This window comes from Coenobita brevimanus, chromosome 94 (genome assembly GCF_032717465.1).
Source record: "Coenobita brevimanus isolate Jiangsu-jjx chromosome 94, ASM3271746v2, whole genome shotgun sequence".
In the NCBI taxonomy this organism is placed as follows: domain Eukaryota; kingdom Metazoa; phylum Arthropoda; class Malacostraca; order Decapoda; family Coenobitidae; genus Coenobita; species Coenobita brevimanus.
The window spans coordinates 1,782,063-1,801,481 of NC_137047.1; the positions used below are offsets into that span (position 1 = coordinate 1,782,063).

Sequence of the window (19,419 nt, forward strand, 5' to 3'; positions counted from 1 at the left end):
TGTGTGTGTGTGTGTGTGTGTGTGCCTGAATAAATGATGACGGAGTGTGTACATGTAGTTAAGGGGAGAGGGGGGACTGGTGTTAATGATGTTCGAGAGAGAGAGAGAGAGAGAGAGAGAGAGAGAGAGTATAAAAGGGGGGGTCTCTATTGGTCCATAAAAGTCAAAGTAAATTACCTTTATTATTTTCTCGGCAGGTATTTTTGAGTGCATGGACGTTTGAGTGCAGGTTTTTGAGTGCATTGACGTTTGAGTGCAGGTTTTTGAGTGCATGGACGTTTGAGTGCAGGTTTTTGAGTGCATGGACGTTTGAGTGCAGGTTTTTGAGTGCATGGACGTTTGAGTGCAGGTTTTTGAGTGCATGGACGTTTGAGTGCAGGTTTTTGAGTGCATGGACGTTTGAGTGCAGGTTTTTGAGTGCATGGACGTGTGAGTGCAGGTTTTTGAGTGCATGGACGTTTGAGTGCAGATTTTTGAGTGCGTGGACGTGTGAGTGCAGGTTTTTGAGTGCGTGGACCTATGAGTGCAGATTTTTGAGTGCATGGACGTGTGAGTGCAGGTTTTTGAGTGCACGGACATGTGAGTGCAAGTTTTTGAGTGCATGAACGTTTGAGTGTAGTCTTTTTACCTCCGCCAACGAGGTTAGAGGAGGTTATTTATTCACCTATGTTTGTTTGTTTGTTTGTTTGTCCACACGATATATCCAAAAGTTCTCAATGATTTTCAGTTAAATTTTGTGGAAGGGTGGGCCATGGGTCTAGAAAGAATTGATTAAATTTTTGGGACGGATCCGGATCTCTCTCTCTCTCTCTCTCTCTCTCTCTCTCTCTCTCTCTCTCTCTCTCTCTCTCTCTCTCTCTCTCATCATACCTTCACTGATAGCGAGATAAGGCGTCTGTTATCAGGTAGGGTGACGAATATAGTGTTAATGATAAGGTCTCAAGGCGGGGGAACGATGACAGGCGATCAATAGGCCTTTCCCTGAAGCCTCCAGTGGTCGGGTGGGTAGTGTGTTGGTCTGTCAATCATCGGGCCTCGCGTTCGATTCCACTTGGGTCCGACTTTCACTATAATTTCCCTCCCTTCCCCCCCCTCTCTCTCTCTCTCTCTCTATCTATCTATCTATCTGGAGGTGGTGCTGAAGAGGGACGCCTTCACGTGATGGCACTGATATAACTAGGTGGTTCAACTGCCTGGTTATACAAATGTCTCTCAACTCTCCCTGTCCCCCCATTGGAGGATGGTGGACGGCCGGGCACCTTCAGACTGCAGTCCACTGGGTTCCCATTCACACGAGTGTGGGATTGCAACTACTACTACTACTACTACTATTGAGTATAATTGTGTGGAGTGTGCAAGAATGATAATTATAAAGAATACTCGTACGCCAGTGAACTGAAGGGGTTAAATAAATGCAATAGAATCTGTGTACAGCTTTTGTTGTATTTGTGTGTCAGAGGTGGGTTCGATTCTGGATGGGGTGGACATTTAAGTGAGAGGAGGGATATTGGTATAGGTTGTGTTATCTTTACTATTTCGTCTGTTCCTTCCTTATATGCTTCTCTTCATGACATTTATAAAGACAGTCACAGAGCACGTTAATCACCCTTTTCTTTTCTTTTTCCTGCTCTTTCCCTTTCCTTTTCCTCTCTTTCGCACTCCCCTCTGCTCTTTTCCTCCTACTCTTTCATCTTCACTCTCTTTCATACTCCTCTTGCTTCCCGTCTCCTCCCATTCCTTCTCTTTCTCCGGTTTCTTATTGTGATATTTTCGTCACTTTATGCACCTCTCTCTCTCTCTCTCTCTCTCTCTCTCTCTCTCTCTCTCTCTCTCTCTATCAACTTTAATTCCTCCACCCTATTCTCTGTTTCTCTCCTCATCTGCCGTCTAATCCACCCCACCGTTGAGAGAGAGAGAGAGAGAGAGAGAGAGAGAGAGAGAGAGAGAGAGAGAGAGAGGAGGGAGTAGCAGTTATTTTACAGGTGATTCAAGATGCATTATTATTATTATTTTTTTTTTTTCAGTGTCCACCGTCATTCCTCTCATATATCTACCTTCATCTCGTTTAAGAATTGACTCACAGGGCCAAAGACTCCCCCACTGATCCTTTCATCCCCTTTGGTCGTAACTCAGAATAATCGGAGCCGTAAAAATCGCCCGTATAATCGAAGCAACGTTGCGGCTTTATTTGTGACGTCACGTGGGGCGATGCTATTGGCTGGAGAGAAGTGACGTCAAGTGGGCCGCTATTATTCATTGGCTGGTAAGGAGTGACGTCACATGGATCGCTATTTTTATTGGCCGGGGAAGTGACGTCATGAGGGTAGTTATTATTGGCTGGAGAACAATGACGTCATGAGGGACTTATTATTGGTTGGAAAATAGTGACGTCACGTGGATCACTATTTTTATTGGCTGGGGAAGTGACGTCACAGGTCCCTCTCATGATTGGCTGAAGAAGCATGACGTCACGTGGGTGTAATAAGGACTATAGCTAGTGGTGTAATTTTCTTTGTGTGTGTGTGTGTGTGTGTGTGTGTGTGTGTGTGTGTGTGTGTGTGTATTTCCTTAAAACGTTCGACTTTGCCTTTTTGGGGGGAGGGGGAAATGATGTAACTTTCATTCACAGATATATATTTTTTTTTTTTACGTCATTTAGGAGTGTAATTTTGCTCAATTTCTTTTTAACATTTCTTGAACGTCATCGTATTGAAATTTTTTTTTTTTCTCTCTCTCTCTCTCTCACACACACACACACACACACACACACACACACACACACACACACACACACACACACACACACACACACACACACACACACACACACACACACACACACACACACACACTAGTCTTAGTTTTCTTTACAACACACAACGTCGACAAGGCCATTAGGTATGTTGATGTCTGCCTTCCCTTGTACTCCTTTGTACTCCCTCCCCTCCCCTCCCACCCCTCCTCTCTGGCCACTTCCTGTTCTCCCCATCCCTCCCGCCACTCCCCCTCACCCTCCCCTCTTCCCATCTCCCCCTTGCTACCCACAACAATGCCATCCCCCTCCCCACACACACAACCACTCCCACTCGCTTCCCCAGTCCTTCCGTTCTCCCTTCCCACCCTCTTTCTGTGTTCCCCTCCCCTATCACCCTCTTCCCTTTCCCCCCTCCGTGCACACTTATTTTCCTCCACCTCCTCCACCCCTCTCACCACTTCTCTCCCTTTTCCCCTCCTCCCCCTCCCCTTCTACCCACACCTATGCCAACCCTTTCCCCTTCCCACAACCATTCTCTTCTCCCTCCCCCCTACATTTTTCTCGTGACCTTGCTGGATACGCCCGCCAGAGAGGATCGTTATTATTTCCCTTCGATCCGCCACATGTCAAATTGCTTTACTTAAGTTACTGAAGCAGAGGAATCCCAGAGCTAGTAAAATCGTGAGGAGGTAAAAGAATAAGGTAGTAAAGTACATGTTTGGCTATGTTGATGATGATGGTGATGATAGTGATGTTAGTGACGATGATGATGGTGATGATGATGATGATGATGGTGATGATGATGATGATGATGATGGTGGTGGTTGTTTTTGTTGTTGTTGTTGTTGACGATTTGTTTGTTGTTATTGTTGTTGCTCTGTCATAATGAAACGAACCCGATGGAGGTTTAAAATATCACTCCTTCTGCAGTCCGCCATCAGTGTTTCGGGGAACAGGGGTGGTGGGAGGGGAGTTGGGGGACGTGTGTACAACCTGGTAGTGTTGGAGCCGCCTGGTTATGTCATTGCCACCACACGAAGGCGTCCCTCTCCACCGCTTTTGCTTGACCATGCAGATTGTTGCAACCTTTTCACCCCAATTGTTTGATGTTAGCAGGAATAAAAAGCGTCATATATATATATATATATATATATATATATATATATATATATATATATATATATATATATATATATATATATATTAACAGGTGGTAAAAAAGCGTATGTTTTATTAAGGAGAGAAATATAGTTGGCTCTGCGTGTATATTTATTACGGAGAAGAATATAATTGACTCTATAATGCTCTAAAAATGGGCGTAATGAAAACGATTCTATCTTTTCCTACTATTAACACTGAACGGTACTTTACATAACACCCTTACGTCACTCCAACATCTCCCGTGACTCTCCAGGTAAAGCTGGCACGTAACTCCAACCCTTTTCCCACTTATCCTTGCGTTTGATGAGGCCGGAATGTCCCCTATCCTGTCCCGGGTTCGATTGCGCAAGAGAGAGTGAGGGTTGCGCCATGAGAGAGAAAATTGTCCCAGGTGGCAGTGCACGTCCAGACTGAAAATTAATGCTGGTGATTTTAATGTTATTGTAAGTTTCGTTGCACTTTTTCCTTAGCGGTTTAGTGGATAAGATAATGAGAGGAGAAGTGAGGAAAGAAATGTGAGGTGTTATGGCCTGTTGTAATGGAAGAAGAGAAGAGGAGGAGGAAAAGGAGGAGGAGGAGGAAAACATGTTCGGGTGGCACTGAGCGTCAAGACAGAAACCTCAGCCTCTTAGTGTACTTTTTAACTGTATTATTGCTGTCTCAAGTTCTTAACACTTCTCTCTCAGCGATTCATTCTGGCATTTAAACCTTATTAGTTTGGGAGGACAGATGCAGCAGGGGAAAAAAAAAAAATCACAGGGCGTCGACACATAGAGCTCAAGCATTTTTTGAACTGTATTTTCGTCTGTGATTCCCCAACACTGTTTCCTCAGCGATTTATTCTTCCTTTTACACTTTAATATATTCTTTTATGATACTGATTGGAAGTATGAGGATATTAGAAGCATAACAAATAAATAAGAAAATATACATCATCGAGTGGAAGGGGTTTTAGGAAGTAATACCAACCGGAATCAAACATTTTATCAGTTAATCATTCTTACTTCCGCCCTGGGTGAATGGAAACCAACCCCGGATACAAGGCAGTAGAGCATCGGCATGGAGACACTATCTAATCTATGAAGAGGCAATTGAACTGGGGTTTGTTATCAGTTCAGCACCCGTATCTTATATTTTTTAACTGGGGGGTGTTATCAGTGAAGCGTCATTGTTCTAGATGATGCGTAGTGTCCATTTTGCTTCACATCCCCCAGGGGGTGCATCTCGGGCGTGGTGTGGGGTCTTGCAAGTGTTTATTTTCATCCGCGTGCCATTTTTCCGCGCTTTTTTTCCTCGCAAGGGTGGAAAATATCGGTATTAACACTCTCAGGCTCCTATGACTCACTGCCAGGTAGGTCATATCATCAGAGGTTAATTGGCAGAGAGTACTTGAGTTGACCCCACCGTGAGAGGGTTAATGAGGGCGCTATTATCTCTCTGTAAGCCTCCTACGACTAATTGAAATTGGCTGATGTCGGAGTAAAGTAATGGGAGTTTTCTTGATCATGAGAATTGACCCCTTCAGCACAATGACGTCATAATGTCATTTAGTCTTGTCATCTCCAGACGATTTTATGCATGTAGGCTATGTATGTATGTACGTATATATGTATGTATGTATGTGTATTATTTATTTATTTATTTATTTGAAAAGGCACGCATACTAACATACACAAATTCGAAAAGTAACTCCTAGGAAAAAAAAGAAATCTGGATAGCAAGAATGAAATAAAATTAGAATAATATGTTAAAAAGGGAGAAACGCCACAGCAACAGGAGGAGGCATGGGGTTTCTAAAGCATAATCATGTAATTGAGAGTCTAAAATGAACCTTGGCCGGCCCTTGTTGCATCTAATCGGTTCTTGGAAGATGCCAGTTTCGCTCTTTGCCATTCCTTTCATTGTGTGGGAATTGGAGAAAATTAGAAAGGAGTGTGATTTTTTTTTAATTGAGTAACAAGGACAGTGTGATTTTTTTTAATTGAGTAACAAGGAAAGTCCGGGCTAAACATAATGATCAGTCTGCCATTGCACACAGAATTCGTGGGAGCATGACGTCATAGTTGAGGCAGTTGAGAGACCACGTATTCAGTTTCTTTACGATATCGGTAACACCCATTTCAGCGTGAGATATCATCAGAATTCTTTGATCAATTTGTCCACTTGTTTATCTGTGCTCGGGGTAAATCACTGCGGGCAAATTGGGGTTAAAATATGGTCTAAAACGAAAATTCAGTTTGAAATTATTGGCAGCCAGTAACCCCTATGCCCGGGAGTCGCACATCCACCCGGTCCTCCCACTTCCATCCTGCCCACACCGTCAGTCTGTGATAAGCTAGTGAATCGGGTGACACATCCTGGCTTGTAGTGTAATAGGCCTGGAATTTTTGTGATTATAGTCTTTTGCTAATTGAGTGATGTTCTGATGCCGTGATAGAGTGCGAGTGACGGTAACGATTTTTGTATAATTCGGTGCTAGAACGCGGTTGTTTTGAGTGTAATATTATTTTTGGGAATATTGGTGCTGTGACCTGGACGATGTATATATACACCGGGTTACACCTGCTCCTCAAGGTAGTGTATTCGTCTTCAGCCATGTGGTGCTTTTTTTTCTTTTTCTTCTGTCCCTTGCTGCTTATTTATTATTATTATTTTTTTTTTTAGATTGACTCCTTCAGTGGGGTGACCTTTCTTGCTATAGGACTGTATTCAGATTAGATGATTGTATACAGCTTCGGAAAATCTTGGAAGTGGAACGAGTAGATGTAGCCACCATTAACGCCTTCAAAGCTAGTGATCCCTGAGCTGAAGTAGGCCGCCAGGCGCAAACAAGAATAAATCCAGACAGACGTCCCTGAGTTGAAGTGATTGTCTTCAGCCCGAGGACTCACGTTTTTCTCTTGTTGCTACGATTTCTTTTTTCTGAATCTGAGAACACCAATGTAGTGAAGAGGTTAATGAAGCCTACGGTATATGTAGCTCCTCCAGTCTTAACTATCTTAATACAATCTGGAGTTAGCAGAAAAAAAAAAGTTTAAAGACCACTCTTGCGATAGTGTCTACCTTCAAACGACGTTTTTTGACACAGGGAAGGTCTCTGGTTGTTAGCATTGCCGTTGTTTTATTGCAACATCATCCAAATGAGCAGCTCTTATGAAATACTGGAGCTCAAGGTCAGACACCTACACTAGTCGGTGTAATGGTGGCCACGCAACTTCATGCCACGTGTGTTGTATTTGTGATGTGAGGGGGCGAGATGAGGCAGGCTGAGGACGAGGTGAAAGGATGAGGTGGAGGAGTGGAGAATAATCATGAGGGAGGATGGTGACGAGTGGTCTTGAGGTGTAAAGGGCATTTTTATCGACCACTTTGAATGTATAAGCCTATATGACTTGCACCGGCCGGCATGCAGGTGCCTAACATGGACAAGAAGGCGGGCTGGTTACCTCCGCCAAGGAGGTTGTTTTACCCCGCGTCGGTTTGTCTGTCTGCCTGTCTGTTTCCAGGATTTCTCAGAAAGTTATGAACGGAATTTGACGAAATTTTGTTTAAGGGTGGGCCATGGTTAAATTTGGGGGCGGATCCAGATCCGGATCTGGAGTATCCCCCACAATGTCTTCAAAGGTTCTCCGTAAATTTCAGTGAAATTTTGTCGAAAGGTGGACCATGGAACATGAATCCTTTTTAATGGCAATGGCAATGGCGGAAGTTTGTGTTCTAGTTCAAGTAATGTTTTACGGGTTCTAATGAGCGAGTGATCCTCAGAACCAAGGAGCGGTAGGCTACTGTTGTGACTTACTGGAGAAGTGACTCACCCCCACCCATTGCCTCTCCCACGGCTATAGGTGCGATTAGACCTATGGCACCTGTGTGAGCTAGCATTTGGTTCCTTCTCCACATCAAAATAAACAGATAAGCAGATAAATAAAACAGCTCACACTGTTTACTTTCGTTGGAAGAGAGTTGTCCTGTGTTGCTCAGAGATATGATTATAATACAAGGGGAGCATGATTAGCCCTTCCTTCGCTTTTTTTCCCTGTTGCAAGGAATTTCTGAGTTGCTTGGTCATTAATTCAAAGTATTTTCAACTAGCGTACCTCACAGGCTTCCATTAATTGCATCTCCAAAATAATAATAATAACAACAACAACAGTGTAGTGTTAGCTGTAATAGAAAACAAAGAGTAAATATTAGTCGTGAGAGAGAGAATGGTGGCAGAAATAGCACTCACGTCGTTATGACTCACTGACTAAAAACGTTTGGCAAACTAAAAACGTTTGGCGTCAGCTGGTACACAATCCAGTACCGCAGTAGACTTGTCCCGATCGTGAATGGGAACTTGGGCATCCCCGCATATACATTTGTGTGTGTGGGTGGGTGGGTGGATGGATGGGTGCGCGCGCGTGTCTGTCTGTGTTTGTGTGTGAACGGTAACCTCAGTCACTGATTAGATAAACGAAAACACACACACACACACACACACACACACACACACACTCTCTCTCTCTCTCTCTCTCTCTCTCTCTCTCTCTCTCTCTCGAAATGATTGATCTATGATAAAATTGGTCTTCGCGGTAGCCAAATATTAAAATTTTCAGTTACCGAAGCCAAGAAATGTGATTTTTTAAAGTCTACGGTTGTGCCACAGAAGAATTCAAATTGTCCTTTGTTTTGGTGTGTGACCGGAAGGCATCGGGAGCTAGGGAGGCCAACACATTTTCCTTAGCTGTTTATTTTTCATATTACATCTTTTTCCATTCTGTGATTTTGGAGCAACTGCAGTGGAAACGTAATTGGAGTCTAATGGCTAGGTCGGCAAGATGGAGTGAGGAGAACCAGGTGTATTGCGGGCAGGTGTGTTGCTGTCAGGTGTGTTGCGGCCATGTGTATTGCGGTCAGATGTATTGCTTCCAGGTGTGTGCGGCCAGGTGTGTTGCGGTATTGCGGATAAAAACTAGTGCCGTGGGCTTGGTGACGTCACTAACCCTGCCCCATGGAAAATTACCCGCCGTCCCGAAATTCTTGCCTGGGGGGAAGGGGGGTGGGGGAGCCGGTGGTCCAAGGGTAATAGTCTCGTCTTTTAATCCTTTCAGTACGATGACTTGTTTTACTACTACTACTACTACTACTGTTATTACTACTCCTCCTCCTCCTCCTCCTCCTCCTACTACTACTACTACTACCACCACCACCACCACCACCACCACCACCAGACGATTTTATTCAACTCGAGGGAGACTTTTTCGAACAAGAGGGGTTAGATAGAGGCTTTTATTCTCGTCGGTAAAAGAAGTTCCCAAACATCTCCTCCTTAGCGATTTGTTTTTGGAAATGACTGGTTAATATCATTTTTTACATTATTTATGGAGAGTATTGCTATATTAGAAGGATTGAAGAGGACATTAAGGTGTAATAAACTAAATTAATCGCCTAGGAAAAGGTGTTAGGGAGCTTCCTCAACCTTCGAGAATACGGGCCCCAGTCTTCATTAACCTCAAGAATAAAAGATAAAATACGCCATCGGATGGAATGGGTTAAGAAGGCGCCGGAGCACTTCTTCGTGACTGGTTTTTCTACATATGACACGTTGATATTCTGTGTGTTATTTGTACTGGTAACCTTTTTTATTTATTCTTCGTCTTTGCATAAAAAATATAAATTGCGTAAAAGATAATATTGAAATGTAATACTGTATGTTATTTATGCAACCTTATTGTATTAAAAAGATATAAATAAAGTGAGATAATATTGAAGGGTAATATTGCTTTTGTGTATTATTAATGTACTCTGTCTCTATTTAAAAATTTATAAATAGCGTCATACTTAATACTGAGGTGTAATATTCAGAGTAAATCGCCAAGAAAGAGGAGCTGGAAAGCTTTGCAAGCAGACGAGAGCACGGGGCAGCATATCAGTGGGAGGGAGGGAGGGAAGGGGATGAGATGGGGGGGTGTGGGGAATGGAATGATTGGGGGTGCTGGTTGTAACTCCTTCTATCCGGTTATGTCTGTTCTTGCTGCCACCACGATTTTATTCAGCTGACAGAGAGAGAGAGAGAGTAGTGATAGCATAAAGGAAAACTGTGCAACCCCTCCAGTTAGAAGAATATCTCTAACTTGAAAAAATCGTCTGATAGTAGCAAAAAAGAATATAGATTACGTCACCGGAGTGTAGATGTTTAAAAAAAGGTCGTGATTTGGACTGTTAACCAGAAGAGAAGGGAAATGGGATGGGAAATATAGCCTACTCCTTTGTGCACGCATGAATGGTTCGGGGAAAGGATGAGTGTGTGTGAAGATGTCAGTGTTTACTTGGTGTGTGTCGTGTTTTAGGTTGTGGCCACCTTTCTTGGGACGTAGGGTGTCTTCATGTGGTGGCACTGATATATCTGAGCTAGTCCACTGCCTGGTTACGTCTCGCAGCTTCCTCTCCTTCCCCGAAAAGGGAATGGTTTGTTGCAGGAGGAGTCTCAGCTCACGCCCTCTTCCCCCGAAAGGAGGATGGTGCTGTGGCTTCTGATTTATTACTATTATTGCGAATGTGTGCATCTTTGACGTTCTCGAAAATTCTTGTGTTATTACTCGCATTTACAGTAGGCCGATTTGACTCCTTCTCACATAAATTTAACCCCTTCTCAAGAACCCTCTTCTACTATGACGTCTTATTTTATTTATTTATATATTTTGCCACGTCAGGGTTGCATTATTCAGCAGGGAAAATTCCTCGCACCGAAGGGGTTATTCATGGGTAAAACTTCCTCTGTTTCGAAAAATCTCAGGAGTATAAAAACGTCATCTCGCCAAAAGGAAGCATTAATAATTTTCAAGCCAGCATGTTTGTTCGGTACCCTGTTAAGATTAGGCCTAAGATTACGTTTTTGTAATCATATAAAAATACCGTTGAATAATGGCGCAGTGAGAGAGAGAGAGAGAGGGGGGGAAGGTCATTCTATTCTCGGGGTTAGTATGTGATGAGTGAAAGTACTACAGTATATATAACTCCGGATACGTTGTGTAAGTCAACCCTGGGGAAGATGCATTTATACGCCATGTGGACCTTGCTATAACCCACGAGGAAATGTGTAACAGCGGTAAAGTAGGTTATAATGTAGAGGATATTGCAACACGGGGTGGGCATCCCTCACCGTGCAGGACAGTAGAAAGTTTGATTATTGTTATAGTGATCGCCAGTTGAATTTATTAAGATTTAGGGGCGGTTCCCTGTCCTTGATGGGTTTTAAATCTGTTGTATCGGTAAGTCCTTTGTAGATGGTGAACATTATGCACCGTATTTTCTTGGTATATTGAGATTATTTCATGTAGATTAGGAGTGGCGTTCTGTCCTCAGAGGGTTAATTATTCTTTTATTACCAGTACTTTTTATCATTTTAGCACCTTCAGTCCAAGGGGTCTCACAGGAGATGGAAGAGTAGCCTACGGTTGCGAACAGTATTAATGGACCAGTTTGTTGCTGAATAATTGTGAAACATGTTATATTTTGAAAAGTTGATCATATTCCAAAGTTCGCATCACTGGGTTTTGTAAGGAAGTTGATTGATCGTAAATGTCAGCAATTGGACGGAAGGGGGGAGGAGATGATGAATGAATTGGATTGGTCGAGAGTGGTGGAGAGCTGTATAGGGGCCAAGCGTCTGTCAGATCAGGCATGCGGGATAGCAGAACAGTAGGTATATTAATGCATGCAGTATATGCGATAGGAATGGCATTTTTTACAATAGCCTATTTTTTTTATTTTTATGGGGATGTAGTTATTGGCAGCTAACGTAGACTTGGATATGTTTCATTATCAGACGATTCAGACCTCTCCTTTAGGCTTGATATGTGTCAGCTACCGGAATGACAAAAGATTGGAATTTAAAGCTTAGAATCACACTCAGTGTCCTTTCGTTATTCGACTACCGCTATGTTTTATTCCTTTGCCTTTTTCTTCCCTTTTTTTCTATATATAAAATTGTGATGTACAGTTTATCGTATTTCATTCATTTCTCTTTTCATTTCACTCAGGTTTTTCATAGCCTCTCCCAATTTTACCCTTTTTCCCGCGGCTCACCGTTGTGCTTCTGTAGACCCATGAGGTGGAGCGAGGATTCTGGGGAGTAGAATGATGAATGAATGAGTGTCTGGCCCATTTCAGTAGCCATGCTGTTGATAATTCTTCCCCTGTCTTGGTTTTCGTTTTTCTGTTTTCTGAATCTTACCCCACCCCATCCTTAATTGGGAAAGAAAAAAGTCGATGTTGAAGGTGATGATTTTTCTTAGTGCCATTTATCCTCCAACACTGCGTTTTATTCCAGGCGAGTCTAGTGGATGACAGTGGTAGTGGACGTCTGAGGGATGTCAACCCCCGTGCGGTGCGTCGAACCCACAGTGACGCTGGGGGCATAGGTGGAAGGGGGCTTCACTACTCCCGCCAGCTCTCCACCCCACAGCCCATCAAGATCAGGCCCGCACACAGGCTTCCCCAGCACACAGCCTCATTACATAGGTCTAAGAGGTATGATGTTGAGTGTTGTTAAGGGGAAAGTAGTATAGAATCATTGCACAGGTTTAAAGAGGCGTGTTATAGAGTGTACTCAGTAGTGTATGAGGACACAGCATATGGCCTTGTTACATAGTAGTTCAGGGGCATTGTGGTGTTGGTATGGATGTTTGGAAATTTGTTAGAAGAACCCTTTAATGGTTTGACCATATGTAAAGAATGGGGAGTGATTGATTGACTAGGAAAGTGTATGTTAATGAGGTAGAGGGAAAGTGAGAGTCTGAGGGTGAGATTGAGGGATATGGTGGTGGAGGTATACAGTACAAATGGCAGAGGACAGGATGATACAGAGGTGGTTTGATCTTGACCACCCTCTCCAGGATTAAGGTGTCTGAATATAGATAGATGGATAGAAAATAAACTGTTATAATTTTTCTTCTATAAATTTATAATGGATGATTTTTGTCTGAATTAAAGAATTTTTTTTTTTAACCTCTAGTTTTTACAAATTCTTGTTGTGACTTTCAGTAATCTATCTTCTGTTTCAGCTTGAAAAGAAGTAAAGGGTCGTCACACTTGCGCCGGTCCATTAGTCAGCCACTGGACCTAGACAAAACATATGACACCCCAGCTAGCAGTGTCAGGCAAGGGAGGAGCCCCACTCACACCCCCAGCAGGAGGCACCGCAGGCCTTCTGCTGGCAACATCCTCAATGAGGACAACACCACTTCTGAGGATGAGATTGGCATGTCCGATTCTGAGGACTTTAGGAATGACCTGAAGAGGAGCTTAGAGGATGTAAGTCACAGTGTTCTTTGATGTTGTTACTTGTGTCAAGGGGTTGTAGTTGTAAAGCTAATGACAGTGATTCAGACAATTTTATTCATTCCTTTTCCAGATTATCCATTGACCTTTAAGATGTACAGAACTGTACTTGGCATGCTTTCTTGCTGACTTGCCTGTAGTGTAGCAAAGCTAGAGGAGAAAACAAAGGAAAATATCCAATATGCCTATCCAGTATAGTACAGTACAGTAGAAAATCAGTTAATAGATTTCATGAGCTTTGCATTATAAATTAAAAGGTATTGCCGAGTATACGCAGCACCTTATGATGTAATGGTTAGAATGTCCCAGTCATAGTGAAATACCGTTCCACACATGGGAGTTTGATCCCCAAAAGGTGATTGGGGATTTTTCAGTCCTTTAATGCCACCAAAGGGAGTAGCCCTTGAATATATTGGGCTAGATTAGTCTGGCATTAAGCCATTACACCTCAATGGGGGTGGTATGGGATTGGCTGATACTTTATTAGTATTATTATTAACCATCCACTCACTCGATGTAGTGCTGCTGTCAGATGTCTGCCCTTTCCTCTCCTCCATCCGTCTTTCCTTCCATCCTCTTCTGTCTTCCTTTCTTTCATTCTCTCCTTGTCCTTCTGTTACAGGTAAATTTACACTCCCTCTTCTGTCTTTCTTTCCTTCATTCTTTCGTCTTTCTTCTGCCTGTGGGTGACTCTACACTGAGTGACAAGCCAAATGGTTTCCTGTACACCAGGAAACTATTTACTATGCTGGGTGGTAACCATATAACCAAATTTTGGCACCTGGTGGTTTAATGGGTAATTATTGCGCTCCAGTCGGATTGAGCCGGTGAAGGTTTATATCCAAGTGATGGTTGGGGTTGATTGCTCATGTAATGCCACTCAGGGATGAGTGAGGCTGGTCACTCTCATCTTAAATGTTGGGACCAACTGCCTAGCCCCGGGCTTCTACGCTCCTCATGGGGCAGTGTAGGATTGGATGATGGATGGATTATTATTATTATTATTATTATACACTATTCTTCTCTGTTATAATCCAGGTGTCTCCATCGTCTCCCCCCCCACCAAAAAAAGAAAAAAAGTGTAGCAGTCTTGCCTTATTATACAGTGTATCATGACATGATATTGGATACCTCTCCCCCAGGATGATGACATGATAGTATACGCTGAGGCTCTGTGGGACCATGTTACGTTGGACTCTGAGGAGCTGGTGTTTAAAGCTGGGGACCTGATCACGGTGCTGGACTGTACAGACAAGGACTGGTGGTGGGGACGCATCAGCAACAGAGCCGGATGGTTCCCTGCGGCCTTTGTCAGGGTAAGGCAGCTCCTGTGATTCATTGACCTTCTCCTGGCCCAGATTTTCATCCAATTGTACTGTAGTTTATTTCATATTGCTTAGTGGCAGAGAAAGACTGTTATGGCTCTACATCCTTTTCTGTGGCACTTTTTTTTATGACTCAGATCATATTTTAATGTTACTCCGTTGTTACAGCTCAGAATTCGAGATGAAAATATGGCAATTTTAGGTAGAGTTAAATTGAATATTGTTAATCTTCAGTGTGTGGCAAGTAGCCTAGACATGAGGTTGTTGAGCTGCCTGATTTCCCCTCTGTTACCTTCTTTCACTGCATATTTTTGTGATTTAACTTAAGGGCATGTAAGTAAGTGAGGCTTGTCAAGTTTTACTGGTTAGCTGTTTGATTGTCACTCCTTACTCTTTTTTTTTTTTTTTTTTTTTTTTTTTTTACTGAATTTCTCAAATAACTGAAGTATATGTAAATATCCTGCCCAACTCACAAGTTATTCAAATTTTTCTTTTAATTGTTATGCTAGAACTACAGGTAGTGGATAATATGCCCCTGTCTGAGCAGTAACCTTCAACAGTTCAGTTCCCAAGAGGTAATTGGATGTTTTTCAGTCATGCAATACCATCAAGAGGAGCTGGTCATCTGCCTCAAAATATACTGGACCAGAGTAGCCTAGCCTCAGGCCCCAGAATCTTGAAGGGTTGGGATTTTTTTTTTTTTTAATAAGTTATTGTTTCGCAGATACTAGTAAACCAAGAAGACCACCAAGGCTCCAGAAACCATGATGCAAGAATACGGGGTCCAGCAAGGAAGTTGAGTATATCAGGACTCTCTCATGACCAGATACGAACCAATGTCATCAATGAAATTATTTCCACGGAACGAGATTTTGTGAAACACTTAAGAGATGTTATAAAGGTAATATAATACTCTCCTATACTTTAGTACCTGTATTGTTTTATTAACAGTATATTAGATTACACTTATTGGCTTCTAATATTTGAGTCTTTCCTCTTTGTATTTAAAAATAATAAACAGATAAATGAATACTGTTATAAATTGTTTTTCAGCAGAACAAAATTATCTGTTATAAGTGGTTATCTAAACTGAGGAAGAGTTGCTTGATATAGTTTTGAAGCCTGTGGCTGCTGTGATTTGTCTCAAGTAGACAAAATTGTTTTTAGCATTAATAAAATACATAAATGCACCAACTACGGTGAAACATTAAAGGCATTATAAACATTTTGGTTGGTGGGGGTGCCTACCATCCACCTACTCGATGTAGTGCTGCTCTCGGGTGACTTCCCTTTCCTCTCTTCCTTCATCGTGTCTTTGTGTCCTTCAGTCTTTCCTCTTCCTTTTGTGTACAGGTGACATGACACTGACTGACAAGCCTAATGGTTTCCTGTACACCAGGAAAACATTTACTACACCAGGTGGTAACCATATAACCAAATTATGGAGCCTGGTGGTTTTGTGGGTAATTAAGGCACTCCAATTGGATTGAGCCTGTGCAGATGTATATCCAAGGGGTGGTTGGGGTTTATTGCTCACATAATGCCACTCAGAAATGAGCGAGGCTGGTCGCTGTCACCTTAAATGTCAGGTCCAACTTGCCTAGCCCCAGGCTTCTGTTCTTCTTGTGGGGCAACACAGGATTGGAATAATGAATGAAAAAAATATTTCGTGATAATTCAGGGTGCAAGATCATCACAAGAATTATGTTTTCCGCAAATGAGGTGGAGTCATGATTCCTGAGTCTTGAATGGTCAGTGAATGAGGGTTTGGTCATTTTAGTTGGGTAGATCTTTGTTTGTTCTTCTTCTGTCAGGTCCTCTCTTGCTCTCGACCCTTCCTCACCCCATCTGAAGGTGGGAAAAGAGGTCAGAGTGATGTTGATGGTGGTGCAAATTTATGTTTGGATAGTGATAGTGAATGTTGTTTTTCATGTAATCATATATGGTAAATATGTAGTAATGATGTAAACATTTATTAATCACTTCCTCAACAGGGCTACCTAAAGCAAGTTCGGAAGAGGCCAGACATGTTCAGCAACGAGCGGATATCCACCATCTTTGGCAACATGGAGGCGCTATATCAGTTCCAGAGCTCATTTCTCAAAGACCTGGAGACTTGCATAGACTGGCAGGAACCTCACAAGTCCTGCATTGGTGCTACTTTCATAAAAAATGTATGCACTCCTATTTTATCTGTGCTCTAGTAGTTCATATTCTCTTCAAATAATTCCCCCTTTTACACAGTGCTACTTTGTCTCTCTTCAGTTTTTGTAGTCATATTATCTTCAGCTAATTTCCTCTATTATACTTTCTTTGTTTATGTTTTTGTAGAGTGTATTCTCTTCATCTAATTGCCCTTTTTGAGAGCTTTATTGTATGTTGGGTGTGTGTTGCAGAGTGTAACTTTTTTTTTTTTTTTTTCCTGTCATTAGGGAGCCTGGCAGATCAGATTTTTAGTTATTGGTGAAACTTTGAGAGATAACATTTCCGTAATTATGAAGATATTAACAGCAGAAAGTAATATAGAAAGACAGTATAAAGCTAAAACTTGCTGTAGTTAATTTTCTCAGCTAATTCCATCTAATCAGATCTACGTATTTGTATTCAGCTATATATTTTATGTGTATTATGCATAGGTTTTATCCCCAAGAGGAAGCTAGAGGTTTTTTAATCATGTAATGTCATCAAGGGAAGAAGTCTGATCATCAGACCTTAAGTGTATTATACTGTGATGTTGAGCCATTGGCCCTAAGTTTTTTTTTTTTCTTTTCTTTTTTCCAGGTTGTTATCCTTTGTTTAATTTTTTTTTTATTTTATATTTTTTTCCAGAGAGAAAAGTTTGAGATCTACAGTGAGTATTGCAACAACCACCCAGCAGCCATGTCATCATTGCAGGAGCTTTATCAGGATCAGAAGTACGTCCACTTCTTCGAGGCATGTCGGCTGCTCCAGGAGATGATTGATATTTCTTTGGATGGGTTCCTACTCACTCCTGTCCAGAAAATATGTAAATACCCTCTTCAGCTTCAAGAACTGTTGAAATATACAAAGGTTAGTATTGTGTTTAACTACATGTACAAGGTGAAGCAAAACTGTGTGAGCTCAGATGGTGTGTGCAGGAATGTATGGCCCATTTCATTTGAAATGCTGCTGATAGGTTGATGTTTTGATCTTTTGCTTTCTTTGTGATGTTTTTGATCTTTTGCGTTCTTTGTGTTTTGGACCCTGCCTTACCCCATCCTTTGGTGGGAAAAAGGCCTAGATGATGATGATGATCAGAGGAGGAGGAGGAGAATGATGATGATGACGTGACAGGGTAACTGCTTTAGGTTTTTATGATTTTGTTAGAACTTGATAATAGTTTTATTGTTGTACCATTATGACTACAGATATATAGTTTCATTATGCAGTATGTGCAGTATGTATAGAATGGATCACCCTGCCCTGGGGTGAGAAAGGAAGTCTGGATGATGATGTAAAATGACTTGAACATTGATGTATGGGAGAGATTTTGGAAACTGGAATGATTGTGTGATCCATTTCACAGTGCTTGCTGTTTGATGTTAATTTTTTTATGCTTTCTATTATTCTGGATCTTGCTTTTTCCCATTATTCTGGATCTTACTTTTTCGTATTATTCTGGATCTTACTTTTTCCTATTATTCTGGATCTTACTTCACTCAGTCTTTTAGGTTGGAATTAAGGTTTGAATGATGATGATTTAAAGAGGATTGTTAGACTATAGATTTATTTTGCAGTTACCAATACAATGAATCTTTAATGGTACTGTTTCAGCCTGACCATCCAGACTACAATAGTGTTAAGGGAGCCCTTGAGGCAATGAGAGATGTGGCACTTCTTGTCAACGAGCGCAAGAGGAGGATGGAGTGCCTGGAGAAGATTGCATCATGGCAGATCACAGTTGAGGGCTGGGAGGTAAGACTGTGTACCAATATGTCATTTGTACAAGTTAGAAATTTTGAGCTTTAAATGTGAATGAGCCGTAATATGTTGCAAAAGAGTTATGACTTACAATGAAGCTAGAATTACCATCGTAATGAAAACTAAGTATCAGTAAGTTCAGTTGAAAACCTATTAAAGAGTGACTGTTGATGTTAGAAACTTTTGAATGTGTTGATATGTGTATGAGGCAATTGTTAAACTATAATGATAAAACTAATTTGTATTTCCTTCCTAAATAGCCAGTAATTAGTGTGCATTTTTCTCCCAAGCTAAGATCAGTTTACAGGTATATACTAAATCCAGTTAGATTACTCTTATTCTTCCTTCTCCCATTTTCCAGCTCTTTAATGTTGGTGGAACATGTAAAGATGTGTGGTGCTTCTTCTGTCATGAACAGTGCCCCAGTACCTCTACAGTCACCATCACATTGCCCTTAATTGTCATCACCAGTTCTACTATAGACACCATGAAACTATTTTGCATCATACCAATAGAGTTTTATGCCTCCTTTGATATGCAGTGCTTTAGCCATAATTTTTTATAATGCTAATGATGATCATCCAACCAGGGTTCGGAACTCCTTGAGGATAGCTCGCAGTTGATCTATCAGGGAGAAGTTACCAAAGGTGTGGGTGGGTCATGGCCAAAGGAAGTTACTCTCTTCCTCTTTGACCACCAGCTTGTCTATTGCAAGCGAGACCTCCTCAAGCGGAATACATTTGTATACAGAGGGAGACTGAATCTCAATATGTGTGAGATTGTTGATCTCCCCGATGGAAAAGGTTAGTTTCTTATTGTTTTCTGTAGAATAAATTGCTCACCATCAAGTACATCCTTATTCAGTGTCTGATGACATTCTGTACATTTTGCCAGATAATTGGTAGTGAACCA

At 41.8% G+C, this 19,419-nt stretch overlaps 1 protein-coding gene across 1 annotated transcript in view; it reads left to right on the forward strand.

Moving 5' to 3' along the window:
• The window catches only part of RhoGEF3 (Rho guanine nucleotide exchange factor 3), a 383,735-nt gene that overhangs the window by 354,260 nt on the left and 10,056 nt on the right, over positions 1-19,419 (forward strand). Inside the window, exons 8-15 of the mRNA XM_080282570.1 lie at positions 12,231-12,430; positions 12,964-13,213; positions 14,383-14,556; positions 15,290-15,466; positions 16,560-16,739; positions 17,395-17,616; positions 18,361-18,501; positions 19,097-19,310. Of these exons, the coding sequence (XP_080138696.1) occupies positions 12,231-12,430; positions 12,964-13,213; positions 14,383-14,556; positions 15,290-15,466; positions 16,560-16,739; positions 17,395-17,616; positions 18,361-18,501; positions 19,097-19,310 (1,558 nt within the window). The remainder of the gene's footprint in view (positions 1-12,230; positions 12,431-12,963; positions 13,214-14,382; positions 14,557-15,289; positions 15,467-16,559; positions 16,740-17,394; positions 17,617-18,360; positions 18,502-19,096; positions 19,311-19,419) is intronic.